Genomic DNA, 22,486 nt, shown 5'->3' with positions numbered 1-22,486 from the left:
CAGCACCTTATCACACATACACACTCTGGATGTTGAATTTCACTGCAGAAGTGTTTCAACTGCAACATAACAAATGAGACCACATGTTCTTCTCAAAGACTGGCCAAGACGCACAGAGGTTTTTTCTGATGTGGATGAGAACGATATATTGATATATTGATGATATATGACGAGTTACTTTCTCTTCCAAATGAAGCGATCCCAGAGCAGCTTTGGTTTACTTAACATCAGGAAATCATTTGCAGCATAAACCCAGTTAACAGCTTGACCTTTATAGCTGCATTTTTACTTCCCTTTGACAAAATATCTGCTACATTCACAGCACTAAATCATAGTTAGATATATTGTGCAGTAGTAGAAGAAGTATTCAGATCCTTTACTTCAGGACTTCAACAAACTATAGGTCATCTGCCATCCCTGACCATGTCACAGCACTTTTTTTTTTTCATTTATTTGCATATAGTGTATATGTGTATTTATGCTCTTATCTATCAAGTATCTCATGTTTTTATGTGTTTTTGTGCGAATGTGTATGTGTTGGCTATCTGTTGTGAACCAAATTGCCCCTTGGGGACATTAAAGACATTTCAACTTCAACTTCAGTAAAAGTACTAATACCACACTGTAAAAATACTCGGTTACAAGTAAAAGTCCTGCATTGAAAATGTTACTTAAGTAAAAGTATGTAAGTATCATCAGGAAAATGTACTTGAAGTACTGAAAGTCAAAATACTCAATGCAGAAAAAAACTGGAAACGTAAAAAAAATGTTCTGTGTTCAATTGTCTAATCATTTCAGCTGGACTTGTAGGCCGTTATATTGTTGAGTAATTTAATTTATCATTATTATGTGCAAAAATCTTATTTTTTAATGTTTTAAAGTAACTAATTATAATATAATAATCAGATTAATGTAGTGGAGTAATAAGTACAATAGTTCCCTCTGAAATGTAGTGGAGTAGAAGTAGAAAGTGGCATGAAAATACTCAAGCACCTCAACATTTGTACTTAAGTACAGTACTAGAGTAGATGTACTTAGTTACATTCCACCACTGGTAAAAATCAGTAGACTGCCTAAAATATGCCTATAATTTACCTATAATATAAATTAATATAATTAATATATATAGGACTTTAAGGACTTTTGAGAACTACTCCTGTGCAAACTAAATCAGTGTATTTTTAAAACCGGCCCCGTTGTTTCGAGCTATTCATCTGAACAATGGAGGAAAACTGCACAGATTGGATGCTGCTGCCCATCTTATCCTTACTGAACAGTGTGAAATTTGCCATCTGTGTGTCTTAAGTGGAGTAAAGCGAGGTTTTCTCTGCAGGGCCGTTTCTAGCTTTTGGCGGGCCATATGCAAGATGCTGTTTGGGGGCCCCGATTTTGTCAAACTACGAGGGGTGGGGGGGAGGAATGATACGTGGAGATGCATCAATCTGTTACATTTTAGGAGGAAAACAGGCTAGATTTGTAAAAACCTCTCTCAAATTCAAATTAAACATGTCAAGTTGACCCAAGCAAGTTAAAGCTACAGAAAATGATGATTAAAAAAAGTTAACATGAGGCTCCTCTATGTCAATAAATGCAACAGATGCAGGATTTTCCTCAAATAGCAAACAAAGAAGGATACTTGCTAGTGGCTACAAATAAAGACAGGTCATTTTATTTCTCCCTAAATATATTGAGGCTGAACTTGCAGCTTTGGGGCCCCCTAGTGGCTGCGGGGGGCCCTATGCATCCGCATAGTCCACCTATAGGAAGCAACGGCTCTGCTTCTCTGAGGTCACAGTTCAGCAAAATCACAAGTGAAAAGCATATTTCTGTCCAAATTCTTTCTCTTTATCACACCAGACTTGTGTCAAAACAATTTTTTCCTTCCAGTTCAAATAGGCAGCTCCATTCAGAGCGCCGGGCAATCTCCCCACACCGTCCATTTATCTGGATAGATGGTGTGTGTGTGTGTGTGTGTGTGTGTGTGTGTGTGTGTGTGTGTGTGTGTGTGTGTGTGTATGTAGTTGTAGACCTGAGTATTATGTGAGTATTATGTGAGGTCATTTCCTTGATGTCTTCTGGCCCGTCCTTGCTTCTTAACATGGTTTGCAGGTTGATTTAAAGTCCAAGTCAGGATCAGGCTAGGGTTAATAATAAGTTAAAGCACTTCTAATCAATATTTTAAATTAACAATGGCTCAAATGACTGTGTAATGTAAAAGGTGGCTCATAAAGATAAACCCACAGAGAATTATCACCCGACTGCACTTCCCAGCAGCTTTACGGAGCGTTTTAGCGTCTTTCAGCTCACTGTCTTGCTTTTATGACCCACAACTTTACTGTTTTGGCTCAGTCTCACCGCACTTGTGCAGCATAGGGTATAAATCCCGCCACTTCCATACCGCGGCTCCACTGCCCAATCTGTGCAGACTCTGGATCCGAAATTACAAGATGGAAGTGCCCTTATCTGGGATATTTTGGCTTCACCTTTGTACAGCGGAAGGAAGTGGAGATGTCCATCTTTATATACATGGTATATAAATGGTTTATGGTTTCCAGTCGCGTCAAAAGCTCCAAAAACCGACTCTTAGTTACGTGCTCAGCACCAAACAGACAAAGTTAGCAGTTAGCGACTAGCTAGTGAACATAGTGGATCATTTACTGTAATTTAAAATCAGCTGGTTTAGCGAGCATTTGTGAAGAATGCAAATAATGTTGTAATAATAAACAAAATTAATAAATAATGTCACCATGGAAACAGCTGCTGCAGCACACAGTAAGCTAGTTACGCTAGTTGTAAGCTAGCTAATGCCACATTTATTTGTATGCTTTTTTTATGCACTCTGGCCCCTTATTTACGCTCAAAGTACATGCCCTTTGAAAAATTGAAATGTGTTCCCTTAAAAAAAAAACGGTTGGTTAAGTTCCAGATTAATTATGAATTGTGATGTTGAAAAATATTAGTAGCCTAGTTGTTAGTAATTAGTAGCCTATATGTATTGAGTAGAAACAGAATACTTCACTACTGCTATCATTCAACATGTATTGACTAGAGTTGGAAAAACTGTTAAATGTATTTATGTTTACACTAGTTTATTGAAATACTAAATGGGTTTTCTTTCACTCACACACAGACACACACACAGACTTTTCAGATACAGTTCATGCTGTGTAGTGTGTGCATCATGCTCTCTCTCTTTCTTTCCCTCCTGGACCTGTAGGCCACACTCTGCCATTTCTCCTCTACTCTTCCTGCTGTAGCTTGTGTCATTCACACTGACCATTAAAAGGGTCGGAGTCTCTGAAAGTCCATAAGAAACAAGATTCAGTGTTTGTATGAGCTTATAATTCATATTCATATTGAATATTTTTGCAGTAAAAAAAGACCAGCGGCTAATAGCGCAATAGCCCGGTCCTAAACACACCCAGGGCCGAACGTAACTCTGCACCAGTCCGATACCTGTGGTGTATGTGGTGTTGTCAGGCCATAAAACTGCCTCAAAAATATGGACATGTGTTCGCAACTTTGAGAAATGTATCGCTGGCTGTTTGAAGCTATCAGGAGGACTGCAACTTTTGACTTGTATTTACTATAAACAGCAAAAGCAGCTGGAAGTGAAGAGATAAAAGGAACAAAGGAAAAAGGGGCGGGCCACATATGTCAACCTTGTGTTTACAGCTTCATGTGCTTCTCCCAAATGACAAATTACTTGTTTTTATACTTCAAAAGCAAATAAGCCAATTTCCCAAAATGTTGATCTATTCCTTTAAGGTTTGGGATAGAGTAACAATGGTTGCAGCGTCCTCCCATATTATGCAATAGCATGAGCGCTTGTGTAATTGCTGTGTGAGAGTGTGTCTGTAAGAGTGTCGTGTTTGTATTACTCCCCATAATTGACCATAACTGTCTGACAACAACAAAGTCAAGTTCACTACTTTGTAGCTGTGGCAGACAACAAGCACAAACTGCATCAAAAGAATGAAAATTCCATTCCACAAACTATTGTTAGTGTTTTGATGAAAATTGCCGTCTCTCTATGAATGCTGCTTTCAAGCATGGCCAAGCATGTGCGCAAACCCATTCGACTGAGTTTAAATTCGGCAGAATTGATTTCCTCCAAATGAATGTGTGTTTTTGTTATCGTCTGAGGATACAGACTGTGACGCAGAACATCGTCTTTTTCCATAACACAGTCGGTGAACGAGGCTGTTTTTCCAAGAATGTTTCTGTTAATTTGTATAAAAAAAAAAAAAAAGAAGAGCAGTCAGCTTTAAATTACATCATTATATCATAATTCCCCAATGTGTGTGTGGGGGGGGTAGAAATATGAGCTATCGTAGAAGCAGAGAGTGGGAGAGAGATCTAAAGTATTTTTTTCAGAGAATACAGTTTCTATCCCACTCCTGCAAGCGAGGCTTAGGGGGCCGTGAGTCTCCGTGGACTCTCACTGTGTGCCAGACTTCACTGGGTTTAGCACAAGAAGCACAACTTATTGGATTATGGGGTCCACCAGCTATGCTCATATTGCTGGGGGCTGTGTGTGTGTGTGTGTGTGTGTGTGTGTGTGTGTGTGTGTGTGTGTGTGTGTGTGTGTGTGTGTGTGTGTGTGTGTGTACGTACGTATTGGGGTATACCGTATGTGGGTGGGCAGCTTGTGAACCGAGGGAGGGATGGAGTTGTAAATACATGATAAATTTCCATTTACTTTCATATTTTATACGTGGAATTTCTCACAGAGCCATGCCTTTTCATGTTCAGAGGTTAGAAGCTTAAGCAGGCCTGAGGAGAGGCCTACAGTAAATGAAGCAGGACCGTCAGGGCTTTGTTGGTTTCATGTGGGTTTAACTACACCTGTCGTATTTCAGTCCTCAGGAAGTGTTTTGTTGGCACGCATTCTTGGTTGGATGGACTTCCTGCTGATCATAACTGTCAATATGTGGACAGAGATTCAGAGTGGAAGTGATTTCCTGGAGCAAAAACAAACTCTCTAGTTGTGTCCTTGGTGCCTATTCGATGTAGTAACCTGCTCACCCTTCTTACATTTCATCCTAGGTAGTGTGGGATGTTGTATTTTCAGGCTAAAGTTAATCTTTCTTTCTCTATATTACTCATTTGCTCTCATCATTTTCTTTTTTTTTTTACCATCTTTTTCAATGCTGTAGATGCAAAAACAAAATCATGAAAATCCTGTCTCCGGCTGCAATAGTTTCAATATAATCAATACTAGAGAATGAATGTATGCAGGCAACCACTGTGTCTAGCATCATTCAAGCATGCTTTGATGGTAGCTGTGCCCTTTCCTGAGTGGGTTACTTACTGCGATAAAGAATCACAGAGGCTGGGAGGAATCCTTGCATTTGCCACTTTATTATTTATTCTGCTGCATGGCAAATGGAAACCATGCAGGGCAGGAGCAGCTGAAAATGCGCTCTGCTTGGAGGGTGGGAGCAATCATAACAAGACAAAAGATAGAATTGGATGACAATGCTACCTCTGTACTCTTACTTATTGCATGGTGTAACTAACAACACCCAGGCTGCAGAGTATATTTTTATGACGGGGCATGACTTCTGTGAATAACGACTGATTGTTGTAAAGGAGACAAAAAAATCAATTTCACTGTCAGAGTGGACATTTAATTCCAGAGATTCAGGGGGGTCATGAATATAGCGTGGGCCCAGAATGGGCTGGCTGTATTCCACTCACGTAGCTCTTTGAGGGACTGCCTCCCTCTGCCAGAAGCGCCATCCTCAACCCAGTGGCATTCCACCTTAAAAAAGATGAATATGTGCCCAACCGGCTGCCTGACATTGACACACCGTGACTCACGCTGCCGTGCTATTTCAGTATGGCTGCTGGCAAACCCTGCCTTTCTGTAGCCTCTCCCCTCCCTGCGTTGGCTATTAGTTTGCCTCTTTGCTAGGCTGTTTACTTGTTATTTGGACATCTGTCAAGGTGGTTTGTTTGCTACCCTGTGGTGTGATTAGGCTACCATTGCCAAATCTGGAAGGATGGATGGGGTTATAGCAAATCTTGGCTGTAAAGATGAGGCTGGAGTTTAGCTACCTCTCATCAACCCAGTTTAGTGGGATAATTAAGAAAGCATTGGGCGACAAAGAGGCTGCTGTGTCACAAGGGTGACACACGTATTCATCATACTTGTTCACACTTTCTCTCCTGCAGTCTTAATGGTGGTCTTGTGTCCCAGGACTGTCTGTTTGGTCCCGCCTTGTCCTGTCACACAGTCTGTTCAGCGCAGCACTCCGGTGCCAGAACCTCCTCTTACACCAGTGGGGAACGAGTGGGGCAATTAACCACCTGCTGGTAAAGCAGCTATACAGAATAGCCACACACACCCCTGACCATTGCGGGATCACTCATGAACACATTCATGTACATGTTCATGGTGTCACTGATGCACGCTGCATGAATCTCAGGTTTACAGCCTGCACATACATACACACACACACACACACACACACACACAGCGTGCAACAGAAGAGAAAGGGGGGTGGTGCTGCTACTTTCAAATTTGCTCTCTGATCATGTTTCATCCTGAGCGTTACTAATTTGTTCATCTCCTTAATGAACATTATTGGCAGGGTCGCATTAACCCAGCACTTAGGTTTCCTGATGACTAACTTCATGCTCTGTGCTCACATCACTTACTGTACACTCTCACCACATCAAAACTGAAACATTTCACTTCATCCAACTTCATCGGCCTTGTCTTTCTTTTAATTTTTTTGGCTCATCAGCCACAGTGAGATCCAAATCTAAACTCTCCATTCATAGCTGATGAAAAGTTGTGACACTGCAGGCTGTTTTGAATGCTCAACCTATTTGTGATTTGTGTGATAAGCTTAATCATCTAATAAAGGCTTTATTTACTGACTGAATATATGTCACTCCATTACCCGCTGTTTTAATTATTAGGAGTCCATATTTCTGCCTCTCTCTCTCTCTCTCCCTCTCTCTCCCTCTCCCCCAACCGGTCGGGACAGATGGCCGCCCACCAACAGCCAGGTTTTGTCCGAGGTATTCTGCCTGTTTGAAGGAAGTTTTTACTCGCCTCTCATACCAAATGCTTGCTCTTGTGGGAACTGTTGTGTCTCTGTAACTTATAGAGTGTGGTCCAAACCTGCTCTGTCTGTAAAGTGTCCTTAGATAAATTCTGTCATGATTTAACACTATAAATAAAATCGAATTGAAATTGGCACTAAATGAACAAACGTCCCATTGTGTGCTCTCTGTCTGTGTGGGAGTGTGTTTTCATGGGTGGGGCATGAGGGTGTGTCAGGGAAGGGTTGGAGCAATGTGTTGGTCCATTAACAATTAAAGCAGTTACATATATTTATAACTACCGTGAAGAAGAACTACTGTAGGCCTACATACCTGAGATCCTCTGGTAGGTCGCTCTTGGTCACACCCTGGTCAAACTAAAGGTGATCGGGCCGTTTTTTCCCTTTTTTATAGGGAAGCCACAAAAGCACTTTAGCAGTATTCATGAGGAACGCATTACAAACAAAGCTGAGAAAATTATTAGTGACCCCTCCCATCCATTACACAGCGAATTTGAACTCCTACCCTCAGGGAGGTGTATTAGAGTACTAACAACAAATAGAAACATCTTTAAGAAATCCTTCATCCCCAATGCTGTGAAGGTGCTAAATAACACCGTACACGTACTTAAGAATGGAATGTAGGGCGAGGCAGACTTCCAGGTTGCAGGTTTTATGCACAGCAAGCATTTTTAGTAGGCTATATTTATCTATTTATTTACTTATTTTTTCTTTTGTAAATGTAACCTTTGTAAAGTCACTTTTTATGAAATGTATTGTCTGTCTTGCCGTCTTGGCTATGTACTGTTTGCAATGTCCTGTCTCTCTTGTATTCTTGGTGAAACTGAAGAAAGATTTTCACATCTGTGGACAATAAAGTTTTTCGTATTCGTATTAGTATTCGTATTCGTATTCATATTCGTATTCTGCTCGGGCCCCCGAGTTGTGGAACAACCTACCGGAGGAGATCAGGGAAGCCAACACGTTGTCTTCTTTTAAGTCTCTTTTCAAAACTCACTACTTTTATTGTTGTTTGATTATTATCTGTCATTTATGTTGTTTTGTAAATGAATGTAAAGTACTTTGTAAGTAGTTTTGAAAAGCGCTTTATATGGGGTGGCAGTAGCTCAGTCCGTAGGGAGTTGGGTTGAGAACTGGCGGGTCGCTGGTTCACACTGGTACCACACTGGTACCACGCTGGTACCAAAGTACGGAGTGTGGACTGGTAGCTGGAGAGGTGCCAGTTCACCTCCTGGGCACTGACAAGGTATCTCTTGAGCAAGGCACCGAACCCCCTCCAACCGCTCAGGGTGCCTGTCCAGCAGTCGCAGCCCACTCACTCTCCATTTGTGCATGTATAGGACCTGAGCATGTGTGTTTATTTCCGGCCTGGGGATAGTGTGTTCTAACAAACAGAGTGTAAATTGTAATTTCCCCACTGGGGATTAATTTAAAAAAAAAAAAAAAAAAAAAAAAGGTAAATAAAGGTATTATTATAATTACATACAGAAATTATTATTATTATTTTGAAAAAACAATTTCTCTATATCCAAACTACATTAAAGCATACATAAATCCTATTGTATTGAGGCACAATTGCACACAGGAAGTTGTAATATGCATGATTATGTAATGACAGATGATACCAGCAGAAAAAGCAGCGCAGCAACATAGTTGTTGAACAACGCCACGGCGGGTAATCATTAATCTGCCGTAAGCCTGTGATTAGAAAAACAAACACCGACTGTACGACTGACAAAACTCTTTTTCTGAATTCTAGTTCTGGATTTTTTTATTCTGTTAAACAAATGAACACATCCCCAACCCCCAAAAAACAATTGACTTTCCAAAAATAAAAACCTATTTTGAGGAGATTCAATAAATATAGATTTAAAAATATAAATGTACCTAGGAGTGGCCAACACATGCACTATGGACAGAGAGGGTGTGGCCATGTATAGTTATCTGCTACTGAGTTTCACCTGAGAACCAAATAAGCCAGCTCCACCAGAACTGAAGCACTGCTAGGCCTCCAAGGACACACTTTTACTTTGGATTATACCTCCACTTTAAGGTATGTTAGAGCTACTTTATTTTTTCTTCTAGGTAGTGTGTAGGAATGAAACAGTTGATCTTAGCTGCTTGTTTTACATTGGTATTCACATTCACTTCAGAGCCGTAATTCTTCCACTCCAAAGCAGATTTAAGATAAACAACTGTGTTAGAGAAGTGGATGACAGCCATACTGTAGAGCTCTTCCACTTTCATTGAATTATATTAAATTAAATTAGAGACAAAGGATAGTGGACAGATAGGCAGTCACTGGTATTACATGCTCTGAATCATTTCTTCACTTCATGTTGCTTTCAGGGTTATAATGGAGCCTGTATTCACAACTGTGAGGCTTAAGGTGGCTGTGCTGTTTCTGCTTACAATTCGGCTGAAGACAGGTGAGTCTGATGTGATATCTCAGGAATGTGTTTTAGGTTTTACATAAGTGAGGCCAAAGCAAATACCACATTTGACATGTCTTAAAGTGCCCTTTTTGTACAAGAAATCTGAAAATATTCTGATCATAGAGAGCACAGAATATATGATCGCTGACAGAAACTGTTGTTTTCTCTGTGTGATCTGTGACCCACACAATACACTGGCCAGTATGACATGCTCTCAGCTGATGATACGATATGCATTGCACATAAGCAATGAACCGTGTACATACTGTGTAATGTGGGTGGCTGACAGGTACCCTGCAAAACATTGATAGCTTTCTTTTCTTTTTCCATTTGTGCTCCTGTTACGAAGGGCCAAACTGGCACCGACAGACTTTATTGTCCCCAGTTGAGAAATGACTCCTGGGCTTCAATCCAGGCTGTATAACTTGATACATGAAACAATATAATAATAAAAAAAACAGAAGTAAAGTTAAATCAAATGCATGCAGCAGAGTGAACGTGTACACATAGAACACATGCAAAACTCTTATCATGTCTGGGCCCTAAAGGAGGTAAATAGGATTTGAATATTTGCTGCTCTTTATTGTCAAGCTTAGTGACTGTCTGCATGCGCTCACTGGCAAGTTAGCTTAGCTGCCTCTCCACATTGTAAACACGTCTTCCAAAGAGCACTTTGCCCAACGGGGTCTTTTGCAGTGTAAACATTTGACTGACTAATTTAAGAATTTTTTCAGACACCCTTTCACACATCTGCCATTTACATGCTTTTTTCACAAATACCTCTGATGTAGTTTGTTTTGTTGCAGTGGCGGTGCTTTCAGAGAGCTACAGTGGATGTTTAGTGGTGTCCGGAGAGAGGCTAATTTGATTTTCAACCTGGTCCACTGAGAAAGTTAGAGAAGGTTAATCACCTAGATGGGGGGTAAAGGGTGAACGAGATCTCCAGATATCTGAGAAGCTGAAAGATAACATCACCAAAGTGAAATTGAAAAAGGCTTCGCTGCGTTAACGACAATAAACATTGTCAGTTATTTTTATAAACGTCAAGCTATCAGCAATAATTAAAATCCGTGGCCACAGACAGTGAGTCAGCAGGGTGTGTGTCAACCCAGAAACAGCTTTTAACTGCCACTGCGACATTTTCCATGTCTGCTCATCCATTCAGTTTTCATCATCATTTATACCCATATATTTCTGACAGCGACTGAGCCTCAAGAGTTTAAAACCAAACCATAACATTTTCACAAAAAGTAGCACTTTTACTTCTATTCCAGCTTCAAACCCTCCCCAGTTTGACTTGAGAGGCCAATTAGTCTCAGATCAGCACCTACTCCACTCTGAGACTGTTTATGAGCACACAGGCCCAGAGCTTGAAAGCCATTAAGTTGGAAAAATATTAATGCATGTAAGCGAGACTATTTTTTCAATCTTTTTTTTTTTTTCTTTATGTTTGTCTTTTGGCCTGGGTTTATGATTATGGAAATTGGATGGAGAAAGAAGTGTACATTATAAATGAGATAAATGTGACTAGAATTCTTCTAAATCCATTAGATGTGACGGAGGCGATGGTGGTGACATCCACGGGGCCACAGACCTTTCAAAAGGCCCAGGGGGAGACTGTGGAACTGGGATGCGCCTACACCGCTGGCCCCCAAGACACAGGAGAGCTGGACATTGAGTGGTACAATGTCAGCCCAGACATGACACAGAAAGACAAACTGGTAGGAGAGCTTGTGAGGAAAGAGAGAAAAAAACAGTCTGGGAGGTTGGGCAAATTACAAGTGTGTGTTCGTACAACATGCAAGAGTGGGGGTTATCTGTTTTACCTTTGGGCTCTGTTGGAAAACCTGCTTTTAGGAAGTATCCTCACTCAACCCAATCTTTGCATCTCAGATCTTATCATATGCAGGAAACCAGACGCACTACTACGACGACCCGGGCGTCTCCAAAAGGCTCAAGTTCATAAGGGATCCCAAGTTGGGAGACGCTTCCATCTCTCTCTCTGATGTGAGGCCCTCAGACACAGCCACCTACCAGTGTAAAGTCAAGAAGGCGCCAGGTGTCGACATGAGAAAAATCACTCTGGTGGTGATGGGTAAGGGTGGAACTTGTTTTTGACCGGTTTTACCTGTTCATGTTTTCAGCCCTCTCATTCTTCTTTGAATTGTTACTCTCACTCGCATGGCATGTAGAGGCTCTTTCATTCCCTGTTTCTGTGTGACCGCTGTAGTCATTCCTCTGATTGTTCTCGCCTTTCACACCTCAAACCCTCCCATGATGAACTAAAGCACTGATACCGGTTATTTATTTTCTGTCCCTAGTTCCTCCGTCATCGCCAAAGTGTTGGGTTGAAGGCGGAGAGGAGAAAGGTGGCCCGGTCTCCCTCCGCTGTAAATCTTCTCAGGGATCCACTCCTCTCAGTTACAAGTGGAGCAGAGAGAGCGGCGGTGCAATACCAGCCACTGCAACCCAAGGTGAAGATGCAAATTGACAGACAAAAAGGCTTTTCTAAAATACTTTCATGATGCTGTATTTGCATAATATGCTTGTACTGAATGCTCTCTTCTTCCGTTAAGACCCACAGACTGGGGAGCTGTTGATAAAGAACCATACAGACGGAAACATTGGAACTTACGTGTGTGAGGTGACAAATGCTGTGGGCAAAGGACAGTGTAAATATGCGCTGAATGCATACAACCGTAAGTCTATGATTTAATCATCTAATTTTATTCTTAAGTACTTAACACACATCCTGTTGGAGGTAGAGTATTTTCTGCAGTCTGAAAGGCAAGTCGTAAAGGTATATGTAAGCCTCTTGTTAAAGCTGGAATTCATGGCTGTAAAGAAGGAGAGCTGCACTTTGTTACTGATGGGCGAAAATGAACGAACAAATCTTTTTGAAGGACTCCTTTCAGTGTTCTGTACCGGGTCAGCTTGTCGGCTTTCTTTACTCATACTGCCCACTCACTCGCTGTTACCGTATGTTTCTGCTCACGCTGCCGGCTACGGTGGTGCAGTCGCTCAAAACATAGGTGGAAACATAGGTGGAAGCACCTAAGTGGGACAACCAATGAATGAACAGGAATCATTGTTTCAAACAAGGAAGTAAATGAGGTAATCGAGTCGAGCAGCTAAATGAAAATCAAAAGAACCATTCTCTTGGTCCAGGATGTACAGTATGAGTGAACAAGAAGTGATTGAATCGGACTAGAGACGAGACAGCCTGGCAGCATCAGTATTTGATGAGTTAGGAGTGAAGATGTGTTGACTATAACAAAATGTCAAACTAATTCCACATTTTTTATGAAAAGTATCAAAACTCTGGGCTCCCAGGTAGCTCAGTTGATAGAGCGCCCACCCATATAAAGAGGTTTATTCCTCGATGCAGCGGTCCAGTAACCTGACTCTGCCAGATGGATTGCTTCGCATTTGCTCGGCATAAAATACTAGTTAGCTGATTGGATAAACCATCTGTCTATCACCACCTATGTTGGTGATAGACGGGCCAAATCAACCAATTAGATCAACGATATATCAAACTCTTGCCGAAACCAGTCGGGAGAAAAGCAAAAACATCTTTTCCTCTGAGAAGAGCCTCCAGTGCCGTTTTTTGCTCTTCTTTCAATGAAGGAATACTTTCTGACTCGGATAAAACTTGCCCGATAGCTACGCTCATCTCATCCGTGGAAGCCGCCACGTTGTTTAGACTGAACAGTCGCTTCTCGTTGCGTCACACCTGAACCCGCCTCAAAACCAACGCTGATTGGTCGGCCGTTGTCTGTCTCAAGATGCCAGACTGATCTGCGAGTGGAAAACTGGAGCTCGCGAGATCAGGACAGTCTCACGAGGCTAGCGGTCCAGGGTTTGAATCCATCATGTAGCAAGTTTCCTGCATGTCTTCCCCCTCCCTCTCCCCTTTCATGGTGTCCTGTTGATTAAAGGCGAAAATACCAACAACAACAAAAACCTTTGAAAAAAAAATATATATTTAAATATATATCAAAACACTTACGGTTCGATCGGAGGCGTAGCACAAAATTCTGGGCCCTGTAGAAATGGGCCCCTCCCATACCTCCACACCTATTCCTTCTAGCATCTATTTGGGCCCCCTAGAAATATTTATTTAAATAAAAAGGGTACTTAACAGAAGGTGTGGGGAAACTGAAGCATAAAACATACACATAGATGAAACAGGATAAACACAACAGAGAATACAGGAACACAGGAGACAGTAAACAACAAGGAACAGGGAATAAATTAACACAATAAAACAGGAAAAACTACAACTGAAAACCACAACCATGACACTCAGTCCCATTTCCACCCCCAGTCCGACACCCCTGGGTTTGATGCATTTATCAACTCGACGGAACCAATTCTGTGAGAAGAACTGGTCTGCCCTTGTTTCGTCTGAAAGCACCCTGTCCTCTCTTTCCAGCTACCAATAAGGCGGGTGTCATAGCCGGGGCAGTGATAGGTGCTCTCTTGCTGCTTCTCCTCCTCCTGCTGCTCATCTGGCTGCTGGTGTGCTGCTGCCACAAGCGTCGCTACGAAAAAGAGGTCGCAAATGAAATAAGGTATTGTACTATCAGAGCTGGAAACTATTTCAAGCGTCCATCAGACAGTCTAAAATCATCTTGAGGATCATCTGATGGAGACCATGTGTGACTTGTTTCCTCAGGGAGGACGCCCCGGCCCCGGAGAGCAGACCCCCCAGCAGAAACTCCAGTTTCCGCTCGATTATGTCGTACCGCACCCACCCCGGGGTGCACTACAGCTCCGTGAGGAACCAGCATCCCAGTATCCGAGAAGCAGGCCGCAGTGGCGGCATCTACGCAGGCGAGAGTAACGGCACATCGCAGCCAACTACTACAGGGCAAATTCATCCGTCTCTCAATTACGACCATCGATACGGATACGCTGTGTAACTACAATCCAAATGCCTGATTGACTCTTTTTTTTTTAGTATAAAACTTTGCCTTCTGAAGAAAGGAGCTTTACTTTAAGTATAAAAGATATTGTAAAGAACTCTATGTGAAGTATGTATATTATAAATGGTGCAATACATTGTATTTAACTGGAGAATAATGGGACTTGTAAATTCTTACTCACTTGGACAAACAAAAATATACAACTGGTTGACTTTCATAATGCATAATGAATAGGTTCTCATTGTTACACGGATTTTTCTAAAACTGTGTGTAAAATGTATATATCAAAAGACTTGTATTTTTACATTTAGCTCAAACATTTTATTACTTTTTTTTTTTAAAAACATAACGTGTACAATAAAACATTTTTTTAAATATCATGTCAATGAGGAGAGTACCATCTAAATCCCATTTAGGGCTCACTGAGCATTCAGATTTTTGTGTTATTGCTTGATGATATCACAACATAATAGAATAGCATTTTAAACCCATCTCCCGCTCCCAGGATGCAGAATTAGATATGATTATATAAAAACTAATTACGTGGTCAGAGGTTGAAATACAACTTACTTAGAGGGGGTCGCTATGTTTTGGAGTGCATCGAACATGAAGAAGTGTCAGAATTCTGATCTTGGTGCAACAATCTGTCAATTCTCATCGCCCGCAGATTGGAGGATATTTTCAGGGCTGTAATGTATAAATATATATTCAAACTTAAAGCTACATTGTGTAAGAATTTCTCCCATCTAGCGGTGAAATTGTATATGACAACCAACTGAATATTACTTTCTAGCCCCTCCCATTCCGAGCGCATTTTAACTTCTATGGTGGCCGTATTATTCCAAGAAGTACGACCGTGAGTCTTCCTTCCACTAAAGTATCAGTGCTATCGTTATTCTGTATATTGTACGAGATGAATAGTTTAAGGCAATGTTTACAGCGTAGGAGAGAAGCAACGGAGGTTTGTGTTTTAATATATTTCTCTGAGCAGTATGAACAATCATGTCAATGAAACCGAAATTAGCTCTTAGTATCTCCATCATTTACACACAGCTGTTCTAGCTGTAGCTATGGTACAACTACACACGACGTGAGTTGTCTGCCAGTGAAATCATGACACATATGATTACATTTATGTTACAAGGTAGAAAATCCTTTTTCATCACAGACGCGAGGAAAAGTATCCTAGACGTCGTTCTAGCGTTATGCGCAACCATGCTATAGTTAGCCAAGTAACTATAAAACTTTGAATTTACACAAATAGGCAGAATTACCTGTCGAGAAGAAAGCAGGCAACTTTTGTCTTGTGGCTTTGCCTGTCGCGTTGTCGTTTTAATTCTCTTTTTAACTTCCTTGGCGACTCCGTTACATGTCCTCGAGAATAGGTGTGATCCTGCCTTCTTCAACAGGCTTTCAAATCTGCCAGCAGTCGCGAGTAATCTTCTCCCCCTCCCTGGCATTCGTCACAGTGCCACTGAGTGTAAAAGCACAAAAGGCAGAGGTATGTCCCTCTTTGGCTAATGTATTTTAAAGATGGAGGCGCGCTCATATGTATTCTGAATGATTCTAAATGTCAGATTCTACGCTTACAAGGATACTTTGATTAGTTGGTGGAAATAATTACACATGAATGAGCACATATTTGTGAAAGAACAAAGTTTTTTTTTTTGCTAAGAATCAACTAAAGAAATTACACAATGGAGCTTTAAAGCTGCTTTTGTATCAGAATAATGGGAGACAGTGAAGTCAATTTTGCCTCTGACCCTCTTATGTGCATTTGCCTCCTGGAGAATGTTTCATTTGCAGAACAAAGTGCTGTAAAATTGCCCTGGTATGTGTTGTGTGTTTCTCCAATGTTTGCTCAGCAACCAGTAAACTAGTTATTAGTCTAACAGTTAGTAGTGGAGGGGCTAATCTTAAGCTGCCACTCTTCAAATCCAGAGTCAGCCAAACCACTATGCCTGCAGCAGTGAGGGTTGATGGGCCCTTGGTAATAAATTCTGCCAAGGGCCCTCTTAAGCACACACACACACACACACACACACACACACACACACATACACACACACACACACACACACACAGAGACAAAACATGTTTACCATGTCCCTTTGCAGTGTTTGTGACTTTGTCACTTGTTTGCTTAACACGAAGACAACTTGAAACGTGACAATTTTTCATCTGTATCTTTTGGTTTGCTCAATTCAAATGTATAAAGAGATGCTTATCCATGAGAGGGACCAGTTCTCTGTGTATAAAAGCCTTTGTAAGTGCATACATAAGTCTGTCCTTTGATCCATTCATGACCTGCGGGAAGATACATTTAATTCATTACAAATACTTAGAAACCACATAATCTCTTCTTTTAATAATATGTTTCTTAGAGGGCAGAACTTTTCACAGTGTTGGCATAGTAATTCTCCTCTTTTTCTTTTTTTTTAAAGCAAAGACTCCCACTGCAGAATGTTCTTTCACATCTAGATTCAAAGAGTTTCTGCATGCAAATGAGCTTTGTTATGCTATTGTGCAAAAAGACAGAATCTGTCCTGATTGTTTGGTATAAAATGAACTACTCATTACAATAATAGATTAAACTAAGTTACAGTAAAGTGTTGGTCATAAGGAAACATAGATAAGGAAGTCGGTGAGCCATGATAATCCTGTTTGCTAAGATTTGATAGTATGTGAAACACAAAATCTAAATGAAATATAAACTTACATGTGATTTAAATCAACGTCTTGTTAAAAGCCTGTCTACAAAGTTAGTGTCCTCCACAGCACAAACTACAGTGATAATGTGGTCCATTAGAAAGGCTCCTGAATGTGATTCAGAGGTGATTTGCTTTTCTTATCAGGTAAATAGATTTACCTGTGTGTGTGTGTGTGTGTGTGTGTGTGTGTGTGTGTGTGTGTGTGTGTGTGTGTGTGTGTGTGTGTGCGTGCGTGCGTGTGTGTGTGGTTTGGTGTTTGGAAATATGTTGGCCGAGCTGCTGGAAAAATTTCCATTTGCATGCGGCGTCGGGTGCAGTGTGGTCTGCGGATTGGCTGAGCTGTCATGCTGCACTGATCGACATACAGTAAAGGCCCCGGATAGTCATAATGAGCACATATCCTGCCCATCCTGGCTAAATGCAAATACACCGCCACCACTACCTGTGGTCATAACTCATGCAAATCTAACGCTTATATATATATATATATATATATAAAAATCATAGTCAAGGAACTTGTAAATCCAAGGATGTCACCTTGCTGTGTGCATCCTGCAGACAACTTCGGGCTAGGATTAACGCCTGGATAAACAAGACAAAACAAAGGATTCTTCAACTGCAGCCAAGGGTATTAGGACAGACCACATATTGTACAACTAGCGGGCATTGGATATGTAAGCAGAAACCTTGAGTCCATCCAACCCATACGAGGTTCATTTGAGGTAAAAACGGATGTTTCTTAAACTAATCGCTCTAACCTTCTAACCTCATGCCGACCTTACACCAAACGACTTTTCAAGTGATTCTACTGTCACAGACAAATGACCAATATCAGAATAAAATCATGAGAGTCTTGCTAGAGATGTTGCGAGCTCCCGTCGTCTCAATCTTCTGGTGTAAGGTGGTCATAAAACTCAGACCGAGCTGTCTTAAGTCTTTTTCCTGTCTTGACGTTCCAACAAAATCAAACGTGTTTGGTATTATCGTAGATTTTAAGTCTTGGTAGTAAAATCTTACAGTCTGTGACTAAAAACTGACATTATGGCAGATTGTCGTTAGATGTGAGATGGTGTCAGTCTTTTCAAACTCTTTTCAGAGTCTTTTAATGTATGGTAGGCATCAGCTAACACTTACACATAACATACTTTGTTTTGCATGTGACTAATCCCTACCATACACTAGTAGACTGTGAAAAGAGTTTGAAAAGACTAAAGTCTGACTCCATCTCACATCTAAATGTCACTGAGGTTTTAATCACACACTATAGGATTTTGCAAAGACTTCACTACCAAGACTTAAAACTTACGATAATATCAAACACATTGGATTTAGTCGGAACGTCAAGACGGATAAAAGACTGACTAAAGACAGCTCGGACTGAGTTTTATGACCACCTTACACCAAACGATTGAGACGACAGTAGCGCGCCCCAACTCTAGCAAGACTCATGATTTCATACGGATATTGGAAACTTGTCTACGACAGTGGAGTTGCTTGAAAAGTCGTTTGTTGTAAGATCGGCATAAATTGTAGATTTTATGTATCTTCTTAACCACAATAGAATATTTGAACTGATCCAATTTAGCTTTTGTTTCATGTATTCTAAAAGCTAAATGTGTGAACCTTTTCCCCAGGCTCCAGCGACAGCGACAAACTGTGACTGAGTCTGTGGAACCACAAATGAAGAAACCTCTGGTTTGGAGTGTGTGTGCATACTTTCTTGCCTTCTTGTCATCTCTTTGAACAAAGCAAAAACAAAACACTTCATTACCCCACACATACTGCTAAGTGCCACATAGAAGGAATAAAGATTAAGTTATTCTCCTAAAGGTTTACACTGCAGTTGTGTTTGGGGTAAAATCATTGTCATTATGTATGAATTGAATAAATTGACCCTCTGGGTAATGACAGGTCTGGTTGCTGTCACGACCGTCTTCTTTAATGGCTACATCTTCTTGGTGAGTCTGTGGAACTACAGGCAGAACAAGAAGTGGAGTCCGTGTGAGACCATCATTCTGGCTCTGTCAGTGGCCGACGTGGCTCACCAGCTGCTCTGTTACTTTTGGATGACCATGAACGAGGTGGACAGTCAGTGCCAAATCTCTGCGATGCCCTACACCGTCATGATGCTGTTAATCTACAGCCTCAAGTTCACCATCATGTGGGACACCAGCTTTCTCACTTTTTACTACAGCACCAAGCTGGTACACACCCCCAATCACTGCTACACACAGATCCAGGCCGCCATCCTCAGGCACGTCACCTTAGCTGTTTGTCTCATCCCTCTGTGCGGCCTGGGCACCTGCATGCCCATGCTCTTGGTGTTTAACTCTGGCAACTTCACCTTAGCCGACAGAGTCTGTGGGGTTTTAATGCCCAACTCGTCCTCTGGCCAGATCTACCAAGGAATGTTTCTGATCCTGGCTGATGTGCTGCCAGGGGTGCTCATGGTGAAATGCTGCATCTCCATCTCTGTCCACCTGGCCATCCATCTCCGTCACATGAAAGCCAGCACAAATGCGGCGCACGGGCCCAAGCTGGGCACCCAGATGAGGGTGATCAAGATGGCTTTATCTCTAGTGGCCGTCTTCATCCTCTGCCTCATGGTCGACCTGTACGTCAACTACCAGATAATGGTGAAGAACAGCGAGAACATCATCGTGCTCATGTTCTTCTTCACATCCATCTACACGACTGTCACCGCCACGGTGCTGATCTATGGGAAAAAGACGTTCTGGAAAGCTCTGATACATGAATTGAATGTCTGCCTGGATATATATCCGTGTTTGGCTCGTCTGAAGGTGCCTGAACAAAAGGCGAAACCCAGCGCTCCTGCAAAAGTTCACACCTGAGGAGGTCTTTGTGCTGAAATCAAGTGGTCATTGTCTGAACTTGTTAACTGAACTTTGAAGTGACTTATTCTTTTATCATTTTGTGCTTGCAATTTCAGTAATGACTAGTGTCCTGCTTTATCTCCATTCATTAAAATGTATTTTTTGAGCAGGGAGAGTAGAGCTGTTTGATTGACATGACATGAATTGATCACAGATCACAGATCACAGATCACAGATCACAGATCACAGCAAGGTAACCAGCTGTTCCTATGAATATTAATATTTCAGTAGAACAAATAATAGTCAGGCCTGTAAAATAGATCCCCAAGGAGGTTGCCTGGACATGATGTGAATCCGTGCCCATCTAGAAATGTTAAAAAATACATGTGACTGTTGAAAGAGTGTAGAGCATATTAATAAAACAAGAAAATACGTTTTTTTTTCTCATCACAGATGTTTTAAGAGTTTTTCCTCAGTCAGATTGCAGGTAGTTGAAGCTGTGCACAGGGACAACAGGAACTGGAAGGCTGCAGTCCCAATTCCTGCAACGGTTTGGGGAGCAAAAAAAAAAAACATGATGGGGAAAAGCACTTATAATCGCCACCTTTTCTTGTATAACTGTTCATTGGTCCTTAACAGAAATGTGCACGCCTGTATTCGACAGCTTCCAGGTGTGAATGTGTGTAACTGAAACTGTGTGTGTGTGGGTGTGAAGCTGGGCGTTCCTGAAAAGTGCACTCATGCCCAGCGAGCTTACCCTGTGTAAATATATATATATATATTTTTTAAATGCAGCAGACCTCTTTGCAATGCTCCAATAGTTTACACCCCCTGGCATCACCAAGTGAGGTTCAAAGCAGAGATACAATAGTGCAGCTAATCCCACTCCACACAGAGGCTTGAGATCCCTCCTGCAGCTAAATGGACAAAGTAAGAAAGGCCATATCTTCCTTTGATGCGTGGGAGTTAAGTCGTACCAAGGCCTTGGTTTGCATCCCATCCCCTGTCTTTCACTCTCCGTTGGAGGGAGTTGGGTTTGGCGTGGCAGGGGCAAAAACAGCTCAATATAAGACTGGGCAATATGGATGCAACACTCAATAATGGAATACAATAATATTATTCTGATGATGGAAGTATTTAGATTTTTAAAACTACCAATTCAACAGTCTATTGCAAGTAGCATTCCTGCATTCAAAATCTTGAAAAAGTACAGGGGCATTTTTACAAAATGTGCCTAATGGACCAGTGTGTAGGATTAAGTGACATCTAGCGGTGAGGTTGCAGATTGCAACCAATTAATTGAATACCCCTCTCTAAATTCCCTTTACGAGTATGTAGCAGAATAATCTACGGTGCCCCTCAGGTAACGTAAAAAAAGTGAAAGGCCTTCTCGAGAGCCAGTGTTTGGTTTGTCCATTCTGGGCTACTGTAGAAACACACGATGCAACACGGCGAGCAACGTGGAAGAAGACCCGCTCATTCTAAGCTAACGAAAACACAATCATTCTTAGTTTCAGGTGATTTATACACTAATGAAAACATAGTTATGAATATTATATTCCATTTCTGCCAATAGATCCACCTATTTCCTTCACACAGGTGGCCTGAGAACCAGACAAATGTACGAGCTCATATTTTATTTGCTCTGGCAGATACATCTGGTCCCCTTCCAGTTGGTTCAGACAGATTTCCAGCCCACCAGATCCTGGCCGGGCCGCAATATTACAAATCCCACTATGGCCACGCCAAGACCCGCCCTTCAATAGCATTTATTGGCCAGGAGTCCATGCTTACGCAAGGTAACATAACCCGATTTGTACAGGTCCTGTCCCCTGACCAATCGGCTATCCTAACCTTAAACACTCGAGGTCAAATGCCTAACCCCAACCAAGCGAGCTGCTTCGTAGGGCGGGTGTTGGCGTGGCCACAGTGGGATTTGTAATTTCACGGCCAGGCCAATCACAACCACTTATCTCATATGGGGCAGGTTTGTTACGACTGATAACTTGCGGAGCCTTGGCTATTTACGCAAAATACTTGATGACGTCATTTTTGGCTTGGTCCCTCTCGCCGGGGACACTACAGCGAACTAGACCTAGCTTAGTAAAGAGGAGTGCCGTTGACCAGCCAAGATGGCTGCAGCTGATGTGAAAGTATCAAAAGTAAAAGTACTCCTACAGAAAAATGTCTCCCTCATGACTGACATAAATTGTTAGTAGGCCTACTGTTGCATTCATATAGGCCTATAAGTCGAAGTGGAGCTAGTTAAATTTAACTACACAGTTAGGTAGCATAAAGGCGATATACTTGCTTTTTAACAATGCGTACGCGTAGACAAGCAGCAGCACGAACGGCATTGTTCACTTACTTGCCTGCGTACTATGCGTGTAGCTGGAGGATTAAACGTATCAACTAGAGGGCAGATCAGGGCCATATCATCCCTGGCCGAGACCGGAAGATATTCCTTGGCTGGAGCTGGAGTCAAAGATATTTACA

The 22,486-nt window shown here is 41.7% G+C and overlaps 2 protein-coding genes across 4 annotated transcripts; both read left to right on the top strand.

Moving 5' to 3' along the window:
• Positions 1 to 8,938: 8,938 nt before the first annotated feature.
• vsig8b (V-set and immunoglobulin domain containing 8b) lies at positions 8,939 to 14,825 on the top strand. Of its 3 annotated transcripts, none has more exons than XM_035998087.1 (8): positions 8,939 to 9,128; positions 9,427 to 9,508; positions 11,066 to 11,235; positions 11,408 to 11,609; positions 11,836 to 11,988; positions 12,091 to 12,213; positions 13,953 to 14,091; positions 14,196 to 14,825. In XM_035998087.1, the coding sequence occupies exons 2-8, from the start codon at positions 9,436 to 9,438 to the stop codon at positions 14,440 to 14,442; spliced, it is 1,107 nt and encodes a 368-aa protein (XP_035853980.1). In that variant the 5' UTR covers positions 8,939 to 9,128; positions 9,427 to 9,435; the 3' UTR covers positions 14,443 to 14,825. The 3 variants fall into 3 exon arrangements, with proteins under 3 accessions (XP_035853980.1, XP_031156655.1, XP_031156656.1); XM_031300795.2 differs by having other exon boundaries at positions 9,013 to 9,132; positions 9,429 to 9,508; XM_031300796.2 differs by lacking the exon at positions 9,427 to 9,508 and having other exon boundaries at positions 9,036 to 9,132.
• A 4,190-nt stretch (positions 14,826 to 19,015) lies between these two features.
• On the top strand, positions 19,016 to 20,008 carry LOC116050703. The gene has a single exon (XM_031300940.1). It carries the CDS (start codon positions 19,028 to 19,030, stop codon positions 20,006 to 20,008), a length of 981 nt encoding a protein of 326 aa, XP_031156800.1. The 5' UTR covers positions 19,016 to 19,027.
• Positions 20,009 to 22,486: the final 2,478 nt, after the last annotated feature.

Source organism: Sander lucioperca, chromosome 2 (genome assembly GCF_008315115.2).
Source record: "Sander lucioperca isolate FBNREF2018 chromosome 2, SLUC_FBN_1.2, whole genome shotgun sequence".
Lineage (NCBI taxonomy): Eukaryota > Metazoa > Chordata > Actinopteri > Perciformes > Percidae > Sander > Sander lucioperca.
The sequence above is the reverse complement of the archived record's forward strand: the minus strand, read 5'-3'. Positions and strand labels throughout refer to the sequence as shown.

Bases quoted from the DNA above. Each gene is read 5' to 3' on its own strand.
- LOC116050703 (XM_031300940.1), top strand. From the start codon at position 19,028: ATGTATGAATTGAATAAATTGACCCTCTGGGTAATGACAGGTCTGGTT.
- vsig8b (XM_035998087.1), top strand. From the start codon at position 9,436: ATGGAGCCTGTATTCACAACTGTGAGGCTTAAGGTGGCTGTGCTGTTT. The intron at 9,509-11,065 runs GTGAGTCTGATG...TAAATCCATTAG, and splicing joins TACAATTCGGCTGAAGACAG to ATGTGACGGAGGCGATGGTG. The intron at 11,989-12,090 runs GTGAAGATGCAA...TCTTCCGTTAAG, and splicing joins ACCAGCCACTGCAACCCAAG to ACCCACAGACTGGGGAGCTG.